Consider the following 22,960-nt stretch of genomic DNA (forward strand, 5'->3'; position numbering starts at 1 on the left):
AATAGCTTCTTTCTGGAGGACCGAAGGGATCACCTCTCTTTTGCTAGAAAGCAGAAACCATGCATAATATTCGTTAATGAACATTCCTACTATTATCATGTGATAAGCTTCCTAGCCTTACAAAGGGCCATAAAACAATCTGTATAGTTCTGTCTCTTTATATCTCCTCTTTTAGCCAGAGGAAGGCTAAGGAGAATATGAGTGTTGCTAATTTTTCTACTAAAGCAAAAGTAAAACATTATGTAGATTAAGCTCATATTTTATTCAGAAACTGAAAATATAGGCTGGAGATTTAAATTCATATCTACTTTAATGTTAAAACAACAGATGACAGTCCTCTGTTTCCTCCATGCCTGGAGGCCAAAGTAAGTCTGCCATTTGTTCTTACATTGAAGTGGTCGTGGGCTTTATCACACGCAACACCTAACTGACTTGACATTACAACACCCGTATTTGTGCAATCGGCATATCTCTCCATCTGACAAAGAAATTATTTTATCCGAACTTAAGCTTTCAATAAACCTTATAGAAACTTGCTAATCCCTACCTTAACTGTTCTGAAAGTTCAGAGACTTTGTGCATCTTCTGTTAAAGATGTATTTCTCCCTCTCTAGTCACCAACTGCAGCTGTCCTGATTTTACCACCCACGCATCTTTTTTTTTTTTTTTTTTTTTAAAAACCAGATATCACCTGCTGCTTCCAGGAACCTCACCCACACTCCAGGCCAATCACATGGGTATATTACTGTTGCTAATTAGCCAACCCACCCAGGCTGACCCAAAAAGAATAATTAGTACTACATTCCTAATTGAGAAATCTTACTCATGTTTTTTCAATGGTCTGTAGTAATCCAGTGCTTTTCAAGAGTCTTTCTTTCAGACAGTCAGAAACCTTGATACGTGATATTAAAGACAGGCTTTGAACTAGAGTCTTGTTCGCGGTCCTGAGCCAAGGTCTTTAATAAAATCCAGGCTTCTTCTAGAACACCAGTTGTTGGCAAATCAGGCACAGACTGTTACTGCTCACCTCCCCAAGGTGCTGTGCCAATGTAATTGGGAGAGCTGCTACCTCCTTATAGGCAACATAATCTCTCTGAACAGAGATGCTGGACTAGACCTGCCTGCAGATGTATTCACCCCTCTTGTTTCTTCCCTTTGTTGCCCAGCCTAGGAGCTCACCCTCCTACCAGTTTCTTTTAGTACAAACATGTTTCCCTGCATTGCAGCTCTGATCTACGAATGCGCCTACTGCTTAGTTCAAATATCACAGGAAGCAAGGATTAGAATACAGAAAATATAACAGAAAATGGCTCTGAACAGATTCTTATTTGGAGCTCAGGGCTAAAAAGCAAAATTAGCAGTACAGACACTAGAAGCTACAGTGTTTACCATGGTTTAGTATTACCTAAGTGAGGTGTGGTAACTGCTGTGGTAGGGAGCCCTTTTGGTTTTCATTTTATGGAACACAACTTTCCTATCATATCCAAATTCCCCAAAGAAAAGGGATTGCTGATGTTGATAGTAAAAGTATCTAGAATTGCTTATTTGCAGAATCTCTCCTGTTCAAAGGAGATTAATGTTGATATAATTTTTTTAAAAAAGAACAACTTATGAAAACCTCTAAGCCACATGAATGCTGCAAGTATGCTATAGTGATTTCTCAACTCTGGGTATAACAATCGATGCTTTGGTTGCATAATAGTCTTTAAGAATATTGGCTAAGTTAATTATACCCAGAGCAGAAAACCCTCTACTTGTCTAGAAGATAGATGTCTATAGATGTCTCTGTAGCACTTCCTTCCCTTCCACATGTACCCGAAATGGTCTCCTCAGAATTTCAGGGGTAGAATTGGAGGAGGGAGGACAGTTTGTTCTTCAAAGTATGTTGTATTAGAATTTGATTGGTCATATTACTTCTTTTTCTACCTTTTATATTTATATGCATGCAGACTGATTCATATATACTTGAATTTTGAACAGTCTGAAGAATGTTGAAATGGGTTGGAGCAAAAGCAGCAGCTTGGCAGGGAAACAGCCCTTGGGCAAAAGAGATGCTAAACTGAGTCCTAGCAAAAATTGATTTTGATTTGGCTGAGTTGAAAATTTTGTGAACTACAGTTGGAGCATGTATAGTTGTTTTGGGGTTTGGTTTGTTTTTTTGTAATGCAATGATAGAAGCTTTTCACAGATGTCTCAATGTCTGAAGGGAAAGCTGTGTTTTTCAGGTCAGGAAGTGTAGGGATCAAGCGAGAAATGCCAAAATACAAGCTGAGTGAGATCCTATAAAGGAAATGAATAAATAGTAAAACAAACAAGCAACAGGAGAACTAAGAAAAAAATGGGGTTGCTAAGCACAGGGATAATGTAGATACTTTCAGTAGGGTCTCAATACTAAATGAATACTTGAAAAGTGTCACAGGTACAGGAGCAAAAGCAAGATGGAAGGTTGGAAAGAGCTACAAATGAGATGGACGTAAAAATCAAAGATCTTCTTGAGCTCATAATGTTCAGAGTAGATATTTTCCATCCCAGAAATCAAAACCAACTGATTCATGAAATTCAGAATTCAGTACCAGGTATTTTTAACAATGGGAAATGTACAAGTTACACTGGAGAAGTGGTGCCCTAATACAAGAATTACGATGTGGGTAGGAGAGGAGACAGGCAGTTATTGAAGAAAAACTAATGGGAAGGAGCTAACTGTAGCATTCCTAAAGCATTATTGTTGGGTGAATCTCAAGTAGAATTTTCATTAAGTTGGCACAAAATAGTAGGTGTACGCTACTAAAAAGTGTAGATGGTACAGAGGTCCAAAATATCCTAAAGAAAGAATGACATGATGGCTGGAATAAAAAAAAAAGGGGGGGATGACAGTTAACAATATATTGCCCAAAGTCATTTATTTATAGACTAATAACATATATCTGTCATAAATGCAGAGTTCACTAGCTGAAAACCAAATGGAAAGATTTGTATGCATTAGTTATCAGCATGGAGCTGCAGTGAAAAAACTCAAAATCTTATCACACATTAAGTGAAGTATTTCCAGTAAGTTTTAGACATAATGCTGTTAATCATTTTCATCTCCCCTGCTCAAGAAAGATGAATGTAAGCTGATCAGGTGCAGAAAAGTGCTATTAAACTGACCAGGCAGATGGAAGAGTCTGTAGATAGAGCATTTAGAAGCACTTGGCTTGCTTAGTTTAGCAAAATGAAGGCTAGAAGGCAGTACAGTTCCTTTTTATAAATCTACTGTAGTGGTAAACAACCAGGCAGGAAAAGAGCTAGACTAAAGGACAATGTGACCCAAGATGAAATGGGTATAAACCAACTGAATAAAACTGGGCTGGAACTTAGCTGATATTTTATAATTTATCAAAGTGGTGAGATCTTGGAGTGACTTTCTTAAATGGAGAATCCAAAAATAAGAGACTCTGTAGCACCTTGTTGCTTACTGCTTTATACAGTTAGTCAGTATGGCAGGGATACTTACCAGCTGCTGTACTTTACCCTAGATGTGGTGAACCAGGCATAGGTGATTTATAATTTCTTCACTGCATTGCTACTGTTGCTGAACAGGACTACAAAGTTTTTGCTATTTATTCTATTGTGTATTCCCTGTGGACTGAAACAGGCTAGTTACAGCTAAAATGGAGAGATGCGGTTAGGCACACCTTAAAAAGAAGCCACCTTCATTTTGCCTAGTGCAGTTGCCAGCTAAAGGAGAGCTGGCTCCCACTTTGTACATTTTTTTGGAACACCAATAATGTTCAGTATTGCCCTTCTTCTCACTGAGGAAATCTGGAAAAGAGACTCTCAGCAACACTGATGCCACCCTACAGTTTCTTCATGTTGAGGTTGCCATAAAGAATACAAAAATTTAGACCAGCTATTGTTGTTCTCAAGCAGGGAAATAACTGCTAAGAGGAGATACAGCTTCATTTCTGCTTGGAGTACTATTTACAACACACACTGAAAAAGATTTATTTTAAACATCAAAAAGTATTCCAAATTAGATTTAACAGACTGAATGCTTTCTATTGCTACATAACTTATTACTTGCTAAAGAATAGCATCCTTTTTGAATATTTTTAAACACAAGCTTAATAATGAATATGCTAGAATGGACTTACCGCTGTTAAAGGTTACACTCCAGTATTTTCCTTGAGAGACTGAAACAGGTGATCTCCCACTGTCCATTCCAGGCCCATTTCCTATTATTCTACTGACTAGAAATCATTCCCCTTCCCCACCCCCCCGCCCCCCAAAAGTTGAGGTCTCAAGAGAGAAAGCAGCATGTTGACTAAACAGGGAAAAGGATTTACTTAAGAAGTAGCAGCATTTGTTGAAGCTAGATGGTTCCCTTCCAGAGTCAGTCAGTATTTCTGATGCAAAAGCATGCTGTCATATTTTATTTCTCAAAGAAGCCAGATTTCAACTTCTTTTTTTGCAAAAGGAACATTAAAAGTCTGCATTTGCACAGCAGCTTTCAGGCAGTTCTTTCCAGCGAAAGAATTACTCCCCCTAGACAGCGAAGGAATGCAGGCTATGGGATAGGAGAGAGCTCCCCCTGCATGCTAAAGCAGCTGAGACTGTATGTATGCATGCATGTTCGTGCCTGAGAAAGCTGTAAGAAAGATGGACAGGCAAGTGAAAGTGGTACAACATATCTAGAAGACCTTCCAGTTACTGGAAAGTTACCCTTCCTTGCACCTTCCTCACTATACACAGATACCCATGTGCATTGAGAACAAGGTACCGCTTGAGGCTTGAGAGTGTCAAAATCTTACGCTATTGTTTGGAGGTGTAAGGAAGGTTGTGATCCTGGGACCCAGGGACTTCAACTCTGGATGATGTTATGCAGTATCTGCTCCTCCAGTCTTAAAAATATATATGCAGGAGGTTTTTTTTCTTTTTCTTTTTTTTTTGGGGGGGGGGGATATGGTGTGATCCTTGCATGAATAGGAAGAGCTTAAGATCTGCAGAACTTCATTTGGGGCCATTATTAGTGGATCCACTCAGAATTGAAGTTTATGCTTTGAAACAAAAGTTTGGAAACAAGATGGCAGGGCTAACTGAAAGTCCGGTCTCACAACCTGCAGTTTATCTTAATAGTGTCATGACTATCACTGTTACAGAGCAGTGGAGTGGGATGAAGTAGTGCACTGAACTAAGCACCCAAGCCCTACTCCAAAGAACAGCAAAATTCAGAACTTGAGTGTATGAACTGAGCCATTTCTTGCCTTTCCTGGTGCAGCACAAGTACACAAGCTCATGGAGGATAACACGCTTCCTTGGTCCCTCCTAGGAGCTGCGAAGATACTGGAGAATGATAAATAAGCAGATGAAGAAAAGCTTGCTCTACTGGCAGCTGGCCAGATGCAGCACTGATCCAGCTCCAGATTAGTGTCTGAAGGGGGGTGTGAGTGGGGAAGGGGTTGTTTGATTTTTGTTTTCTTCTATGGACAAATGAAGAATATTTGAAAATGGGCTGCTTTGTTTTGGATTTTTCTGTAATTTCTCTTAGTGCTTATCCTTGTTTAAAAATTTGAACATTTATTTAGCACATGGTCCTTACTCAAAATAAACTGTGGCAATGACTACTGGGGAGAGGGACAGGATCCTCAAAAGTTAAACATGGAGTAAAGCCAAATAGCTTTGCTCAACAGGTTATGATTTAAAGGTCAGAGAAATTAAATAAAAAAGCCAAGCGGAGACAGAGAATAATAATAAAAGTAGAGGGGAAACACCCACCACAGTGGGGAAAAGAAAGGATATTGAGGAAAAAATCTGAAAAACAAAGATATTTCTATTAGTTTCAGCTTAAATAAACAGAACCAGAGACTAAAAAGAGAAGAAATATAAGATAAAATAAAAAATTGAAAGAATTTTACATGATAGTAATTATAGCACAAAGAGATCCAACTCAGACTCTATTTGTACTTGTATGGGTGGCATGTAGTAGGGAAGCAATTGTGTGATCTTTAATGTCAGGATCACTGTTTTTCTTGTTTTAATTTTGAAAAGACTGTTTTTTGCTCTACAATGGAATGATGACATTTTCTTGAAGTCTCTCAGAATGTCTGTGGAACAAAAAAGACTTTCTCACATAAGTCTGTTAAGAACACATAGGATTGTCCACAGTGTGAAGTTCATGATTTCTTAAGAATTAAGTGCGTTTGCTTTGTTCCTGAGGGCAATTGCCCCAGGGTTTCAGAATTTTCAAAGATAGTGTCTGCTTCTGCCAACAGAATTGAAGGGAGAGCAAAGATGATCAAAATGTTAACATAGGCATAATTTTGTTTTGAGTGAAAGCAAAAAGGAGGAAAAGATTCCTGTTACATTTAAAATAAGCTGGGGAAAGTATCTGTTAACCAGTAATATTTATTATGTTTTTCAGTTTTAGCCAACATTTTGTTGACACCTGCATTATAAAATTATTAGCGCTAAGGCTATTGCCCTATATCCTACAGACAATTGAGGTTATCCTGGTCATCCTGGTCCTTAAACTTTACTGTCAGGTTGCCTGTGGGACTTTTTCCTTTGGGTTTCTCTTCTAATAAGTATTTTGAGAGCAACTCTTTCTGTTACGAGCTTTGCTCAGCTTGTCTGCAGGGATCATGTATTCTTCTAGGTACCCTGCTGGTAATGAGCCTTCAATATAAAGTATTCAGAAATAAAAAATATCAGGCCACATCCTGAAAGCTTTTGTTTCATTTGGACAAATTTCTGATGATGTCAATAGAAGTTTTGACTGAATAATCCTAAACCTTTAAGACATGCCCCTTAGTCTCTCCTCTCTTACAGTCTAAACGTCATCAGATCCCTTTAAAAAGGGCATTGTAAAGGCACACTTGTTTAGTTGTTGGCACATTATTTCAAAACAAACTAGGAAAGACAAGCACTTGCTAGTGTTTTGATTTAATCACCCTCATTTAATTGGCACATTCACAGCTAACCACCAAAAGTGTTTATGTAGACATTTATCACTAGTAAATATATAGCAAGCTATTCACCTGTTCTTGCTATTCACAAGTGAGACTAAATAAGCAAAAGAATTGAGCAATACATATGTACTTCACTCAATAATTACTTCATCTGCTAGTACATCTTAATAAGTATTTTCAAATGTATTACTTTAACTTCTAAGATCAATTTGTTAGTAAAAGCTCAGCTCAACATATGTATTTTGTGTCCCACTTTTTTAATTACTTCAGTATTAAATATGTTAGGATTTATTTTCCTTCATGAGCTTTGCTTTTGATAAATTAAATACAGTAGCTGAATATCAAGTCAAGTTCAGATGCTTGAAATAAATCAAAAAAATTGTTTAATGGAATAGTGAGTGTTTTAAATATATGCACTGATGCATCAATTCTTAAAAATATCTTTAATCCAGCAGTTAAGTTTGAATCTCCACCTCTGTGGTGATATCTATCACTTATATGAAGAATATAAAATCCGTCCTGAATGAATGCCTTATTCAAAGATGGACAAAAAAGCCTTGGTGTGGTAAATCCTATGATATCATTTTATAAATGATATTTTAAATGATATACATTATGTTTAAATAAAACTTATAAATGAATTTTGTAAATTTAGCTGAAATGAAATGTGCCTCAAATGTGGCCTTTGATTAGGAAGCAGTGATCTCAAGATCCATTAGATCTTTGTTTTCTTTTGTTATCCTTTGTATTTCCATGGATTTAGATCAGATGTAAAAGGGTAAAGACTGTTTTTCTTGTATTTTCACAAAGATGGCATAACTAAAATGTTCACGAAAACTGGATTAAAATATACTTCTCCTGTTCTAAATATACTCAGCTAGACATTGTGTGTATATCTATATCTACAGATGACAGCATTAAAATTTATTACATATTAAAATTAATAAAATTAAAGGAAAAAATACATTAGAATGGAATGATAAGATATTTTTGAATAGGGAGCATTTATTATTTGTAAAATGTATACCTAGTTTCTTGTTTAGTGTGATATAGCTTCTGTAATACAATGTAATACAATATAATACTAAATACTACATAACTAAAAAAAATCAGTCATCCACAGAGAGCATGGGCCACAAGATGTCGCTACGAGTCAAATTACCAAAACTCACTGTAGTAAAAGAGATTATTAGCTCTGTAGTGAACTTTCAGTATTTCAAAAATGACTTAAAAATTGTTTAACATTACAGTTTTAAGAATGGCTTTTATCTTAACCTTTGAAAGGCATTTTTTAAAATGCTTCATGGTGTATATATGCCCCAGCAATATTTTTCATTTTTTCTAATGAGTTTTGATGATAATGCTTTAGATTCTCTGTCAATATTTTTAGGAAGGCACTTTGCTGCTGCTTGACTAGTTTTCCTTTTCGTCACAGCAATAAGTCAATACACGTTTTAATATGAAAAGTACTTTGCTTACTAGGTACTATGATTTAAAGGAACCTGGAGGCAGAGGAACAGTGAAAGTAGTGAAGAATAACAGTTTTTGTCTAAAGTCACTGATGGTTGTCAAAGTGCATACATACTTTCTCAGGTAAACATTCAATAGAAAAAAACCCTACTAATTGCTAATGAGGACTACAGAATATGATCAATTAATACGTAAACAGATATACTGCTTGTTCATTGACAAGGTATGCTGTTGTGTTTATATAGAGTAATTTAATGTAAGAGTTCAGAAATGTAAACAGAGAGGCACATAGTAAAATCCTGTCCAGACCTTTTTCGAGGGGCTCTGGGCTCCCTTGCCCTGGGCAGAGAGAAACTCAGGCTAAGCTCTGAGCATATTTAAGATCTGAGGTTCCATCAGATGTTACTCCACAAATCTAGGTACGTTGGCTTTATGGTCATATGATGCCATAGCTGCAAAGTAACTGCATGGCCACTTGTTCTCTATTTAAATGTCTCCCTAAGAGAAAGAAATACAGCACACATGGTTTTAGGGATGGTACACAATTATTTTAGAGCATCTAGCAACGTCCTTAAGGCTAAAACATTCTTAAATTACTCCTGCTATCTTCTAGTAGAGATCTAATTACACTAGGGAGCAATTTGCTTTGCTCCAGTTCAGCAGGATTCTCAGCTATTGATACTTGAACTCTGTATATGTCCTCATTTATGCAGAATGATTTAATGTGGTCTTTTAATTTGTTTATTTGTTAGGCAGTCTTGCCTTCCAGACATGAGGAAGAAAAATATGTTCCTGCAAATAAGTGCCAAGGGACTGTGACAGAAGGAAACTTCTTGGTGGTGGTGTTAATCCATGGTATGAATATAGCCTGGCTTAATGCAAATAGGTTTATTGTCAGGGGTCTGAAAGATGATACACAGCTGTAGCAAATCTACAAATCATGGCCGTGTCTCTCTTCCATTCATCAACTGTTACGCTTCAAGTGAACTTGTATGGGAATGTGCAAAGCAGAAAGTCTTTTGGAGATGAGGCCCACACCCAGACATTTGTGGAGCAGCTTACTTCTCCTGATCAGCAGAATAATACTGAATTCTAGATTTCCATATAACTCCACTATGGATTACAGAGATCCTTCCCAATTAAGTGCACTCCCCTTCAGTTAAGATCAAATCAAGCAGTTGTACTGTCTGGCTACCATAAAAGCTTCAATAATTTGAAACAAATTGCTGCTCATTCTAAGCAGTTTGCATTAAAAACCCCAGCAAATACAACTGATGGAACAGACCTGTGACTACTCTTATGGAAGCATGAGAACAGGGAACTAGGTTTGCTTTTCTCTGTGGAGTTAATACTTTTTGTTATCTGCACTAGTGAGGATGTTCATATTTGCTTCAGTTTTCTTTCTGAACACAGAAAAATCAAACTGGAGATAACTACTTGGTTCTAATCAAATCACATAAAGAGTCAGTGAATGAAGAATGAGGAAGATAAGGAGAATAAAGGAAAAATGGAAATAAATTAAAACAGATCTATATGCTGAGTTAGGGCTCCTTGACCTCAGTCTCAGCTGAACTTAATGTAATTGTACTAAAACTTTCCTGCAGGTGAAGAGTGGAGAAGGTATTTAAAAATGTTAGAAAAGTATGTTAGAAAAATTTGTTAAGAAATGAAACACTTCAGGTTCTAGTATTCCTGTCTCAAATCAATTAAAGCACTGTCCTCTTTGCTTCTCTTTATTGCTTTATTACTGGTGTGTTACTCCTTTTTCTTAAAGAGAACAGAACCAAGATATATTTGGTAATGCTGTGCTCCTTGTGATGTTATGTGGTTACGGATATTGTGCCTCTGGTGCATGTGTTCCTTCCTTCCATGAAGGGTACAAAACTCCTTTTTCTTTTGTGGATAATTCAGCACGGTCTTAACGGAGTGCTGTACTGAGATAACAGTTCCCTAATATGAGTGTTCTTAGCTTGAACTATTAATATTACCATAAGCATTTGTATTTCAATGTAATATTTATGCACAGTTTATTATTGTACACAGAATTTAGTTCATCGCAATTCATGTCATGACTTGATATACAGCTATTGTTTTATATACAAATGCTGCTACAGAAACAAACACGAAATAGTTTGCACTGACCACCACCTGCAAATAGTTTTGCAAATCGAAACAGCAGAAATTTCAGCAGTGATCTTTCCTACCAGCAGGTGGAGACACAGCAATGATAACTCTGTTTCTGGGGTAACTTTTGTGATTCCATTGGCTAGAATGCTTTACTGGCTATTTTAACCTACTGGTTCAGTTTTTAGGAAATGAAAAAGATTTCTCAAGAGTTCTATCAAAACTATTAAAAAAGGATAAAAAAGGAGGAAAATTTAAATTTCCATCATTTTATTGCCTGTAAGTAGAGCAGCAGGATTTTGGTCTGTCTCATGGAAAACAGCTGTTAAAATAATATTTCTGTAAAAGGTTCTATGATATATTTTCATCATGCTTTTCAGTAAAAAATCTGTCATGTTTTTAAAATAAATGGAAATAACCTAACTTTTTAGGCTACCAATACCAGTTGATTTCAAAGAAAATGCCATCAACAAAATTTAATTGGACTCCCACCAATTAGAAATTAATTTGAAAGAGATTTTTTGACCATATATCATTATATCAGACAGAACTTCCCTGAATCCAGGGACTACTGCTTTTCTTTGTAGTGGAAAGACTGCTAAAGTAGCTGATGAAAGCAGAACTGGCAAGCTTTGACTCCTGTAATTAAGAACTACTTTCTATCCCAGTATGGTTGGACCATGCTGTCAAAGGTATGCAGTAAACTATAGCCTGGGACCACAAGCAAAAAGCATGACACAGTCTGCTGGCTGCAGCCAGCGTCCGGTGGGGTGAGCTGCAACGCAGATGAGTGCAAACACCTTTTTTCTTTCACAGATTAATTCTCTGCCATTCTGTGTACCTGTAAGTATAACTTGTTATAGAGCCTGGGTGAGTGTTTTTTTATATGTATATTAAAAGTATCTAAAATATTAAAAGTATAAATATGTATATGCATATCTGATAGCTCAGATGAGAGTAAATAGGTTTAAGGATGAGTTTAAAGTGCAGGATCTGCACTTCTGAGGTTTCAGCATAAGCAGGACGTTGTTGCTGGAGGTCCTTGCCTTTGGAATTTGCTCCTTCCGGCACTCTGACAGGGAGAACTTCGGTAGCCTTCAGAACATATCACAAGGCCAATCATTACCATCAAGATTTGGCAGCATGGCTCTAAACAAAGGCTTATTTTCCTAATCTTTGATTTGTTTTTTGATGGATGACTAGTTAATTGGAAGAGGGTTAGCAGTACTGCCCATTGAAGGCATTTATAAACTGAAGTTCTCTTTTATGTATGAGGCACCCAATGTCACAGTAGTGGGTACGCTATAAATAATTAAAACAAACATGCAGATAATAAGGGAATTCAAAACTCGGCACATGCATAGCTGTACTATTGACTGTAAAACTGTTCATTTAAAAGCAGAAGTAGCAAAATGCACAAAACATCTTTGATGTTTATAATACTTTGGTCTCTAAGAACACACATACACATGCACATACTTTAATTTGGATATATTACTGGCCTTGGATTTTACAGGATCTGCAGAAATACACAGTATTCATCTATCCCCTGCCCCGCAAATGAATGGGCTATATTTCTCAAGATTAGGAAATAATTTCTCAGATTAAAAAAGAAGAAAACTGTTCAAAGATGTTAGAGTCAGCTTGTTTTAACAGACTGATTTTATTCTTAGAAAAACAAAAATGAGCTGCACAAGGGGAGGTATGTATTTTAAATATCTGTTTAATGTTCTTCCCTTAAATTTGACTAGACTAATGGGTATTTACAAATGGTATCTTCTGAAGAAATTCAGATGTCCTCTGTCTGTCCTGAACTGATGCATAATATGACAAGGCAAATTTTAAGGAAGCAGAATCTGATTAACTGAGAGGAAAACCTCCCAACAAATATTGCAAATATTCCGAAGGTATCCTCTGATTGACTGCAATCCCTAATAAATAACAAATAGGATAAAGAAAAGGAAAAGGCAACATCCTGTGGCTGCTAGCAAAGGCTGAATTCTTCATTAACATAAACTAAGCTAGCAGAAAACTAATGGAAGTTCACAGCTAGACAGCAAATATTGTCTTTTGGTTCATCCACAGCTTTTTTTCTTAGGAAGGAAAAAAACTTTTTTTGTGCACATGATAGGTTGCAGCAATGACTGAAGAATTTATGAATTTTCTTAAAAGGTTGCTTTTGTGTCCTAATTTCCTTCTGGACCTGGTCTTACCTATGCAGTTTTCTTTGGAAATGAGTAATTACCCAATTCACATACAACAGATAACCTTTGTTTGGATGACAGCAGTATCATAAATGTTCCTCCGCTTCTGCCTTCTTTGAAATCCAGGGCAGCATGCCTACTTGCAACTTTACCTTTTTTTCCCCCAGAAAGTGAAGTACTAAAGGCTCTAATTGACCTAGAATCTGTCCATTCTTGTTGCAAGTTTTGATTTATGTTGATTTGTATGTTCTGGGCAACTCTATAATTGGCTCTTTACTTCACAGAATCACAGAATCACTGAGGTTGGAAGGGACCTCTGGAGATCATCTAGTCCAACCCCCCTGCTCAACCCCCCCTGCTTCATTTTAAGATATGGCTAATTTGCTAGACCTAAAAGAAAATATATTTTGGCATAAAGTGATTTATTTTTTCCCCTCCGTATCCCTCTTTTTAGGTGCCCTTTACAATGGACTTGAGTCATGTTAGATGGAAACTTCGCCATTGTATGTGGTTTCGTGGTTGAAACAATTTTGTGCTTAGTTTCAAGTGGCTGTAATATAAATAGAAGCCACACCACTTCTTTATGTGGGACGGTGTATTTTTGTAACTTAAAGCATGATGATATATTTGAAGAACAAATTAGTCATTCTCCCTCAAGAACTAGTCTTCCTGAGGTATGCCACAAAGTTGTTTTCAAATTGTTTACCTGGTGCGAAGCCTACTCAGAGTAAAAATAGATTCTTGATTTAGGCTTGGTAATTCCTGTCCTACAGTTTGGCTTATTCTGTGGCTTAACTGATCACCATGGAGCTGCGCTGGTAGAGATCAACAATACAGCTCTAATGCTTTATTCTCAGAAGGTATTGTTATGGTTTATTCCTTCAGTGTATTAAAAGTAGTACGTGGAAGTTGTAGCTGATTATGCTGCTGTGATCAGACCTGCTGCCTAGCCTATACATGTAAACCCATAAAAGATGCTATTTAAGCATTTATTTATGTAGCACTTTTATGTTCTTAGAACTTTGTACAAACATACCACATTCTCAGAAGTTATTTAAAGGGTCAATAAAATAAACTTCAGATGTTATAAGCACAGAAATGGAAACACAAAGGTGATTTCGGAAGTTGGAAAGCAAGCTGGTAGCAAGGACAGGGACAGAATTCTATGGACCCCATACTTAAACCATCAGACCATGTAAAATAAAATAAGTGCAACTCCATCTATTTGCAACCTTTGACATAAGTTTTCTAGTATGCTAAACATATTTCAGGTGTTTCCTAGGTTTGAAAGGCATTTTCCTGAATTGCAGCACATGAAAAAAGATTATCATGTAATTTACTTCTCACAAATGCACAAGAACAACAACTACTGTCTTAGCATTTTTACTGACATCCTCAGGGCAAAGGGTGTCTACAAAAGCGCTTCTTGTTATTTCCATGGTATTTACACTTCCATGATATTTTATGCAGATGTGACTGGAAGGAAACAATACAAAGCCTGGTAATTCACGGAATCCAGTTATTAATTTATGTGTAGAACCACATTAACAAAACATATCACCTGCACTGCTTAATTATCTCTGGAGATAATCTCACTTAAACATGACAAACCTCTATAACCTACTGATAGATTCTTGCAACCCGGTAGTTTATGGTGTGTGTGTGTGTACTTCTCCAGCCAAATTCTTTGAGGAAAATTTTGAGCTTAAAATTATAGAATAAGATGCTCTATTTTAAAAACAAAGGTTTCCTACCTGAGGCTGCTGAGTGGCGGTGGGTCTCTGAGGAGATGGTATAGGAGTTTTGGACAACATTTGGTTCATTTTGCTTATGACTAGTTCGGTTATATGTTGCCTGTCTTCAGTCTGATGCTCACCAATCAGAGGCATTGCACAGTCCATGACCTGTGAAAATAAAACAATACATCAGCTATTGAGATGGCACCAAAGTAAACTAATTCCATATTTGAGTAGAATGTCAAGTCATCTATTTTATTTTTTTTTTACAAAAGCCAAGTGAGATCTTAGAAATGGTATATATTATATCAGAGAAAAAGCCTGAGTGTAGGATATGGGTCAGTGGAGCAAGAGAAGAGCACTTTTACAATGTCATCCATTTCCAATCTTAAAGCATTGCATAGGTTCAGTGTGATATTTGGGCACACACTCTGTGGGGAACATGATTCTTGTGGGAAGCACACAGCTATAGCAGATAGGCAATATGAAGGTTTCTTAAGCTACCCTGTAGACTGCCAAAAACCTGAAGTAATTGCCTGCACTATGGTCCAAACTACATTTTGGAAGGCCTGTTCTCTTATGCGATTTGTGGCTCATACCATGTTCCTCAGCTGAACTAGCCCATGGAAATGCCAACTAAAACTTTAGCTTTGTAGCTGTTTGTTGGATTTCTGCTAAGGGAAGGATGGATCCTTAGGGACTAATGAAAAAGCTGAAATGAGACCATATGTGCTTGTTATTATGGACAGGCTTTTACGAAAAATTGCAAGGCTGCAGTTCAGTTGATGGAAAAAAGACTAAGAATTTCTACAAAAAAAGCAGAATGTCACAGAAGCAAATAAAAATGTATGCATTTCCATTCTAAATGTGCTAGGTTAATATTATTTAGCAATTATTTCATTCAACTTTTCAGATGGGTAAAAATAATACTGAATTCAGTTCACTTTGGTTCAGTGTGTTTTAAGTACTTGTTATTTCTACCGTATTCCTATTTTTGGTGCATCTGTGTTTGATTCAGGGAGAGATAAAAGAATAACTAAATAAACCCAACTTCTATTGACAATGGCACTGGACATCTTATTTCAACAATAAAAAAGGGTTTAATTCACATCTGAGAAAATGTTGTCCTTTTACAATTTAAGTGCTATTCAGAAAGAGGTGGAGGCATGTCGCCTGCAGCCCTGCATTCTGGTGTTTCTCAGAGGTATGGATAAGAAATGACTGGGGTCTACAATACAAACAATAATATTAATAATTAAAAGGAGGCTATCTGCTATAAAGCTTAGACTACATTAGCAGTAATACAATGTATGGATTTCATTATATCTGATCCAGTTCTATTCTTTGTAAAAACTGAATTGTATCCATCTCATTTTCAGTCTGTGAAAAGCTGCCCAGCTGCCATATCTCACGCAAGATGTATCACTAGTGTTGGCAAATCATGCAGCGGAGACCATAACAAGCTCTGCTGGTAACATAAAGGGTGGTGGTGGACAAAGAGCAAAAGAATCCTTAAGTAAGGGATCAGTGGGGTCCTCATAGGTTTTGCACAACCGGAGAAGGATCAGTGAGTTTTGAGGGGGTGTTTTAGTTCAGAACTAAAGTACTAGTGTTTCAGATGGAAAAGATTCTAGCTTAGAAGAATCATTTATGTTTCAGAAAATTGTCTCCTAACCCTCAGCTCTTCCTCCTCTTAGAACTACCCTCTTCCTCACCCTCACAATAAATCGACCCCCCACCCATTCAACCACAGCCTTCCAGTAGTTCACCTTCCTGCACCTCTTTGACTTCTGGGGTTCCTTCTCTTATTTTAGATAAAAGGAAGAAAACTGAAAAGGTCTAACAGAATCAAAAGAGTGCCAGAGGGCTCTTGCTACCGCAGACAATTATGGGTCCTAATGGCTGGAGAAACACCTTACCCTTCCCCTGCTCCTATCCAGCCTCTAGCAAAAGGTCTAGAAAGAGTTCTGCTAGCGGGAGGCAGGGCTATTTTGGCTAGAGAAGCTGATTTCCACCTCCTCAGGTGTATGCAGAGTGGGCATTCTGCTACAGGTTGTTGCCTTGAGCCCTTTTTGTCAGTCACCCATTTTGTGGGGTTGAAGGGAAGATAGTGAAATTTTGTGATAAGGCCTGATTCTGCAAGTATTTACAAGGTAGAATGTTGTTATCTATAGGGGTGACACAGAGATCAGGCTGAAGAGCATAAAGCAGGTGCATCTGCATTGCATGGAACCTTCCTAGATGGAAGAAGCTATAGTAGTACAACAGAGCTCTTTTTCATCCATCAACCTACTTTAAATATGTGCAGGGCACTTTACCTCCTTTACAGACAAGAGTGCATTTTTACTTTCCTTCTTTTACATATTCAAGTGCTTCTAGGAAGAGTCACTCAAACTGGGTATTTAAAGAGAGATTTGGATCTAAAAGAACATGCATGTTCATGCTAACACTGGAATGCAATCTTTTGTGTTTCCTATGAAATGAATGAATGTTTTTCTTTTCTTTGGCTACATACAGTTACACTGAAAGCTTCTATAAAATTTATTATATTGTTTTATATACATATTTTAAACTGGAACATAAACTATACTTTTAATTAATTGAGGGAAAGGGATCAAACCAATATGATTTATTATTTCTGAAGGAGTAGTCTTGTGTAGTCTTGGCTGGCTGTGTGGCTATTGAAATACAAAATTGTTGTAGATTTACTTTAATATTAATTTCCACTGAGTGGTTGCTATTTGTTAAAATCATTGTAACACCTAAAGATTCACTTCATTTCATTATGAACTTTTCCTTGGAAGAAGGAATCTTCGTAATTCCTGGATGGAGGAGGCAACCATGTATACCAGATACTTTGGCTAAGATTTTAAAGCATTAATAATGACTGAATGTTAGAATGTCTTGCTGTCCATGCAATGGATGTTGGATGCTTGGCTGCCTACTACTGATTTGCAGAGAGGGAGTGATCTCTGTGGTCTAAAAATTTGACTCCCTGAAGGTAGGCATTAGTGACAGTTATTTTTGAAAATACTGCTCCTCTCAACATCAAAGGTATAGTAAACCCTGTCTTACATCAACAACAGAAGCAAGAGTTATCCCTCTTTCACAAATGTGCAAAGAAAACCTCATATTGTGTAAAATCCACTGACATGAAAAATTGTATTTGGAATGACTGTGAAACAAAAGTTGCTTAATATAAGACCCTGCCAAAGGATTAGACAGGATTAAAATCCAGAGGACTGTGTTCTGACTCTGAATTGCTATTTTTAAATACTTCTGTAACTGCAATTTTATATACAAACTCTTTCTTTAGGAGATACTGCCATTTGATTTATCAGAACCCAAGGGAAAAATACAGTTCTGTTGTTAAAGGACAAAAAAAGAAGCCTTGAGGCCTTGCTCAAAACTTCATGTCAAATTTAGTAAATCAGTTGACCTATCTGCTCAGTTTGGATGCTTGTAAAAGAAGATAATATCTGTTCTTCTGAGATATTAGAGGGCTTAATACCAGTTTTAAAATTACTTTTGGCTGCTCAGATGGAGCACAAAGTTTCATACAAAGAGTCAATTATTAGGTAACATTGTTTTAAGCTTCCATTAATGTAAAAGAGGGAAAAATAACTTTTGAGTGTGAAGTGATTACATATTGGAAATGGAAAATTACTGTGCACATTCTAAATTAAAATGGAATAAATGACAGGTTACTGCTGAACTTTTACCTATGATAGCTGTCTGATTTGCCAGTTAAGAATTGTGATAGTTAGACTTTTGATACAATGACACTGACATTGCAGCAGTTGAAATCCGAGGGCCTCATTAAACTTGAATGAAGTTGATGAGATTTTTGAGTAGGCTTTGGATAGAGATTTCTCATTCTTTCCCTTTTAAAGATTGACAGTTTTAACACAAAATAAAATGATTTTTCCCACCTGGCAGAAAGTCATTAGGGATAGTCAATTAAGCAAAACAATTTATAGGAATTAGAGAAAAGGCAGGTGAGGTGTTAGGAAAGCACTTGTGAAATCCCTGCAACAAAGAAAAGCAGAGACTATGGATATACTTCATGTACAGCTTAAGAAATATCATTAATTCACTCAGTGCTGCCATCTTAATTTTAAATTTTGAACATAACTGGTTAATGATTATCTTACAGTACATCTTTTTTCAGGTTTAACTTTTAGTTTTGTTGGTAGAAAATCAAAACAGCTGTTTTCATCAACATGTTCAAGAGCCTGAATCATTCTTTAAAGCCTTGTGAATTATCCAAGAGACATTACTATCACCCTGTCACAACTAATGTTTTTTAAAAGCTAATTTTTTTTGGTTGTAGTGAATCATTGAGTCTATTCAGTAACAATGTAGTGTCCTGAATAAATGAGTACCTAGAGATTTCTTATATCTTTATAAACATTTTCATTACTTAACACTCCCCTCACCCAATTCTGAATATTACTCTAGAGAACAGGCACAACAACCACTACTTTCAGTGTCTGATCCTATCATCTCCAGTGAAAAGTCATCATGGCTCAAGAGACCGGTGGTAAACCTCAAAACATGTAACTTCATGGAAAAGCCATGTACAACAAATCATCTTGCATGTTATAGATGTTACTATTCTCTTCAAGATATGGGAGTTTTGACACTGAAAGCATGTTGCCATTAGCAACCTGAAACCAAAGATATTTCAACTGATCCGGAGCCATCTAACTTCAGGTTTAGGATAAGGACTGCCATAAAGCCTGTGCCTCTATTTTGTGACACAGCTGCCAGAATCAGGGAAACAGTAAATCAGTGCAATTTGGAAGGTTCCTCAAATTGTCACCCCATGTGTTGTAAAAACACGAGCGCAAATTAGGATACCTCCAAAAAGAGTTAACTTCTATCAAGGTTTCAACAAAGGCATGTTTACGGAGTTTTACCACCCTTTTGTAGCGCCTTTGTGTCCTAGGCAGAAGTGGGCTAGTTTCACTAAATGACCTGGAGCTCACTACCACAACTTAAACTGCTAAAGTACTGACAATCTGTGAAGTTTTCAGACTCATTGGCAATGGCCCAGAGTGCTTAATTAGTGAACAAGCCCTGCTGGGCTTGACAGGACGCTCGGCAGATATGCGTCGAATTGGCCAGCACTGGCTCATGGTCCTGGCATTTAGTAAGGCTTAGCTGACTTGGATTTTAAATTGAAGGGCTTACTCTTTGAAAATCTTCTGGCAGATCTTTCCTCAGACCCAGGGGAGCCTCTGTTGAGTGCCCTCAGGTATATTTTGAAGAAAATCTTATATTTCTTTAAAGCTGAAGGTAATATTTTCAAGCATAACTGCCATGCTCACATATTGAGGCAGACTGAAACACGACATTAGAAAACATAGTCATTTGCCCTTGACAACCTTTTGTCACTTGGACAGGTTTTGATGTTGTTAAAAAGCCTTTTGTTGGCTGCCATACTTGAACAAATATTGTTGGTCAAAGGCGTGCTGAACCTTAAACTGAACAAGTACTTAGTTATATGCCAAGTTGATGAGTTGATGTGTTCTGGTGCTTTACTGAAGTTTACCACACTGGTAAAAAGAGAAAGCAAGCCATCAGTTTATCAAGAAAACTACTCATTCCAAGATGAAATGTTGCTAAATAACAGAGTGAGTAAAAAAATAGTGAGGCTTATAAGTGGTTCAATTTCAAGGTACAGTGTTCAGTTTAATAATTCATTGGACTTGAGCAGCAATGTGGGTGGGAAGAAGTCGTAGGTGGCAGGAGGCTGAAGGGACTCCTTCACTTGCATTGCTGGGAGGGACTGGCCTGAGCATCCAGAATACAGCATTTACACGCAGCACAGCACGTGGCTGCTATGAGCAGGCTCGGCTGCCTTCTCTATGCTGCTGCTGCTGCCGCCTTCAAGGGTAGAAGTTAACTTTATTAAGAGAGCAGTTCTGCTATTCTTCGGCTAAGAAGCTAAGATCAAGGAGTGAGAATCCTTTACAGGGTTGAGTTTTGTTGTAATTGCTTTTTCTTTAAGAGAATGCAGTCAATTTTCCTTTCTGGTAAAATAATTAATGAGACTAATCAGAATTCATTAATGCTTTATATAAATGTATCTTAGGAATTAAAAAAATATTTTGGGGAACGCTAATAAAATTTTTTAAATCTGCAAATAAGTAACAGGAATGTCATGCTGACACTTTCCCCACTTTAGAGGGCTTGGCAAAGTTTCAGCATACCCAAAGCATCCTGTTTCTAAGCAGTCTATTTGCAGCCTGTACTAGTTAAATATCATTTAAACACAGAGCCAGGTCTTTTTTCAGTGCCTAGTTTAGTTATTTAAAATAGCGGAGTTTCCCACTAAAAATATTCCACACAAAAAAGACATCTGTAGTCTATAAAATATCATGTGTTACTTTTGTTCATGTCAGTAAAAACATGGGTCACTATAAATGACGGTCATTTAATTTGTATCAATTCTACCTTTAGTTTATATGCATTTCAGTAACGAATTGTATAAGATGAATTTCTCTTATAACATGGAAACTATATTCTGAAATGCACTTAACATCTCTGTTTTAAACTATAATAGACTGAATGTATATATTAGCAGTAGTAACAGAAACTACAGCAGCAGGTTTAAGTCAACACGATACTGTGATAAAATAAAACACTGACCTTTTAGTAATATGACCTTTCAATGAATTAGTCTGTGCTCTCAGTTGCTAGCATGGATGAGGCAAGTATTTGAGTTTGGGGCTGCAAGACTGAGACTGGTAAGAAAGAGAAGAGAAATACTGTTTATTTAACTCTGACGAACATCAAGGGAAATGGCATGGGATTCGTACAGGAGCCAGTGCAATTATAAGATATCAGTAATTGCAAAGGGATCATCTGCTCTTTGAAGGAGGAGCTACTCTGGCTGCCATCATCTGGACACACTCAGCCGTTACAGAATATGTTTGCCACCAAAGGATTATGAGAGGTCTCTTGCCTACAGCTTTATGAGGACCCAGCCTAAACAGTGCTGCGAAAGAAGGAGTAGTGGAGATTAAAGGATGGGCAAGGGAAAGGAACTCTGTGTAAGAGAATGGAAGAAAAAGGTGTGTGTTGGGATGCTGAATACCAGGGCAATCAGAAGGAACAGGGACGGACAGAGGGCTTGCAAGTCAGGAGCGCTCAGGGAGTCTGACAGGACAATTATATATGGATTTCATAAGGAAAAAGACTGTGAATTGCACAAGAAGGTAAGAAAATTGTTAAGTCCAGAGGGAAGAGGAAAGAATTTCATTGAGAATCAGGGGAATTTACTTTGAATGAAGGTCCATGCTTGAGTCCGAGAACTGAGAAAAATAATTTACTTTGATTGGCCTGTGGATAAGGGAAGCTGGATTGTGTTGTTGCTATGTTATAAATTTGTTATTTTTCTGTGGTGTCTTTGGGGATCTGAATGTTTGCAATTGTAGGGGAAATCATGACTGTAAAGGCAGAGGCTAATATAGATTTTAATATGTAAGTTCTAATTATGGGGAAAGTAACTGACATTAAGAAAAACTAATAGTTTGAGGAGGCCATTTTAGGTTCAGTGGGACGTAAGAGCATATAGAGAGATCTCAGAAGAAAGATGGTGACTGGATATGAAGTAAGCATGGGGCTTTCCCTAAGGTCCCTATAGCAGGTGCAGGAATAATTTGTAATTGGAAATGCAACCACACCTGAGAAGCTGGCAGGGGATAATACTGGAGAAAATCGGTGGTGACTGCTAGAAAATTTTACAGTCCCTCCTACAGTGGGTGAGTAACAACATTTGTTGAAAAAGTAGGTACAAAAGAAGAGCTGAGAAAGTGAATCAGCCTTCCCTAGACCAAGGTTCCAATGCAGTCAAATCTGTATGGTCACATTTCAACCTGGAAGGAAAATAAACCAAGCAGACGATTTCTACGTCTGATCAAAATCAATGGATGAGGTTGAATTTGAATTGTGGGTACTCATGCAAACTTGGTAGATTAAAAAAAGTGTAGAAAATGCAGTTAATACATCTGAGAAAACTTCAAGCATTTTGAAGAGAACATGTGAAACGGATTGGTTTAATCTATAAAATAACAATTAATTTAAAGTCACAATGAATTTTACCTCCATTCATCCCCATATTAATTAAGTATGGTTCATTATAGACAAAAGAACGCATTAAGAAAGTCATATATAACAAGTGATATTGACAATTTCAAATTATAAAAAGTTTCAGGGGTTTTGACAACAGATCTGGTAAACATGATACACTTAAAATATTAGGGAATAATTCTTCTTTAGGATGCAAACCAGAATATTATTCACATCAGTCAGTAATAACTATTGCTCTATTCAAATCAAAACAAGGGACCTATAGATATAAATTCCTGTATTTCATTACTAATTCTTCTGTCACTAGATGCACTTCACTTACTTTTCTACCTAAGAGAACCGTTAATTTCAGTACTACTTGAATGATGTCTGGAAAATT

At 37.0% G+C, this 22,960-nt stretch overlaps 1 protein-coding gene across 1 annotated transcript in view; it reads right to left on the bottom strand.

The window, feature by feature from the left end:
• Window positions 1–22,960, bottom strand: part of SYN2 (synapsin II) — a 127,669-nt gene that overhangs the window by 9,349 nt on the left and 95,360 nt on the right. Inside the window, exon 10 of the mRNA XM_026066402.1 lies at window positions 14,500–14,649. Within this exon, the coding sequence (XP_025922187.1) occupies window positions 14,500–14,649 (150 nt within the window). The remainder of the gene's footprint in view (window positions 1–14,499; window positions 14,650–22,960) is intronic.

This window comes from Apteryx rowi, unplaced genomic scaffold (genome assembly GCF_003343035.1).
Source record: "Apteryx rowi isolate R43461 unplaced genomic scaffold, aptRow1 scaffold_240, whole genome shotgun sequence".
In the NCBI taxonomy this organism is placed as follows: Eukaryota; Metazoa; Chordata; class Aves; order Apterygiformes; family Apterygidae; genus Apteryx; species Apteryx rowi.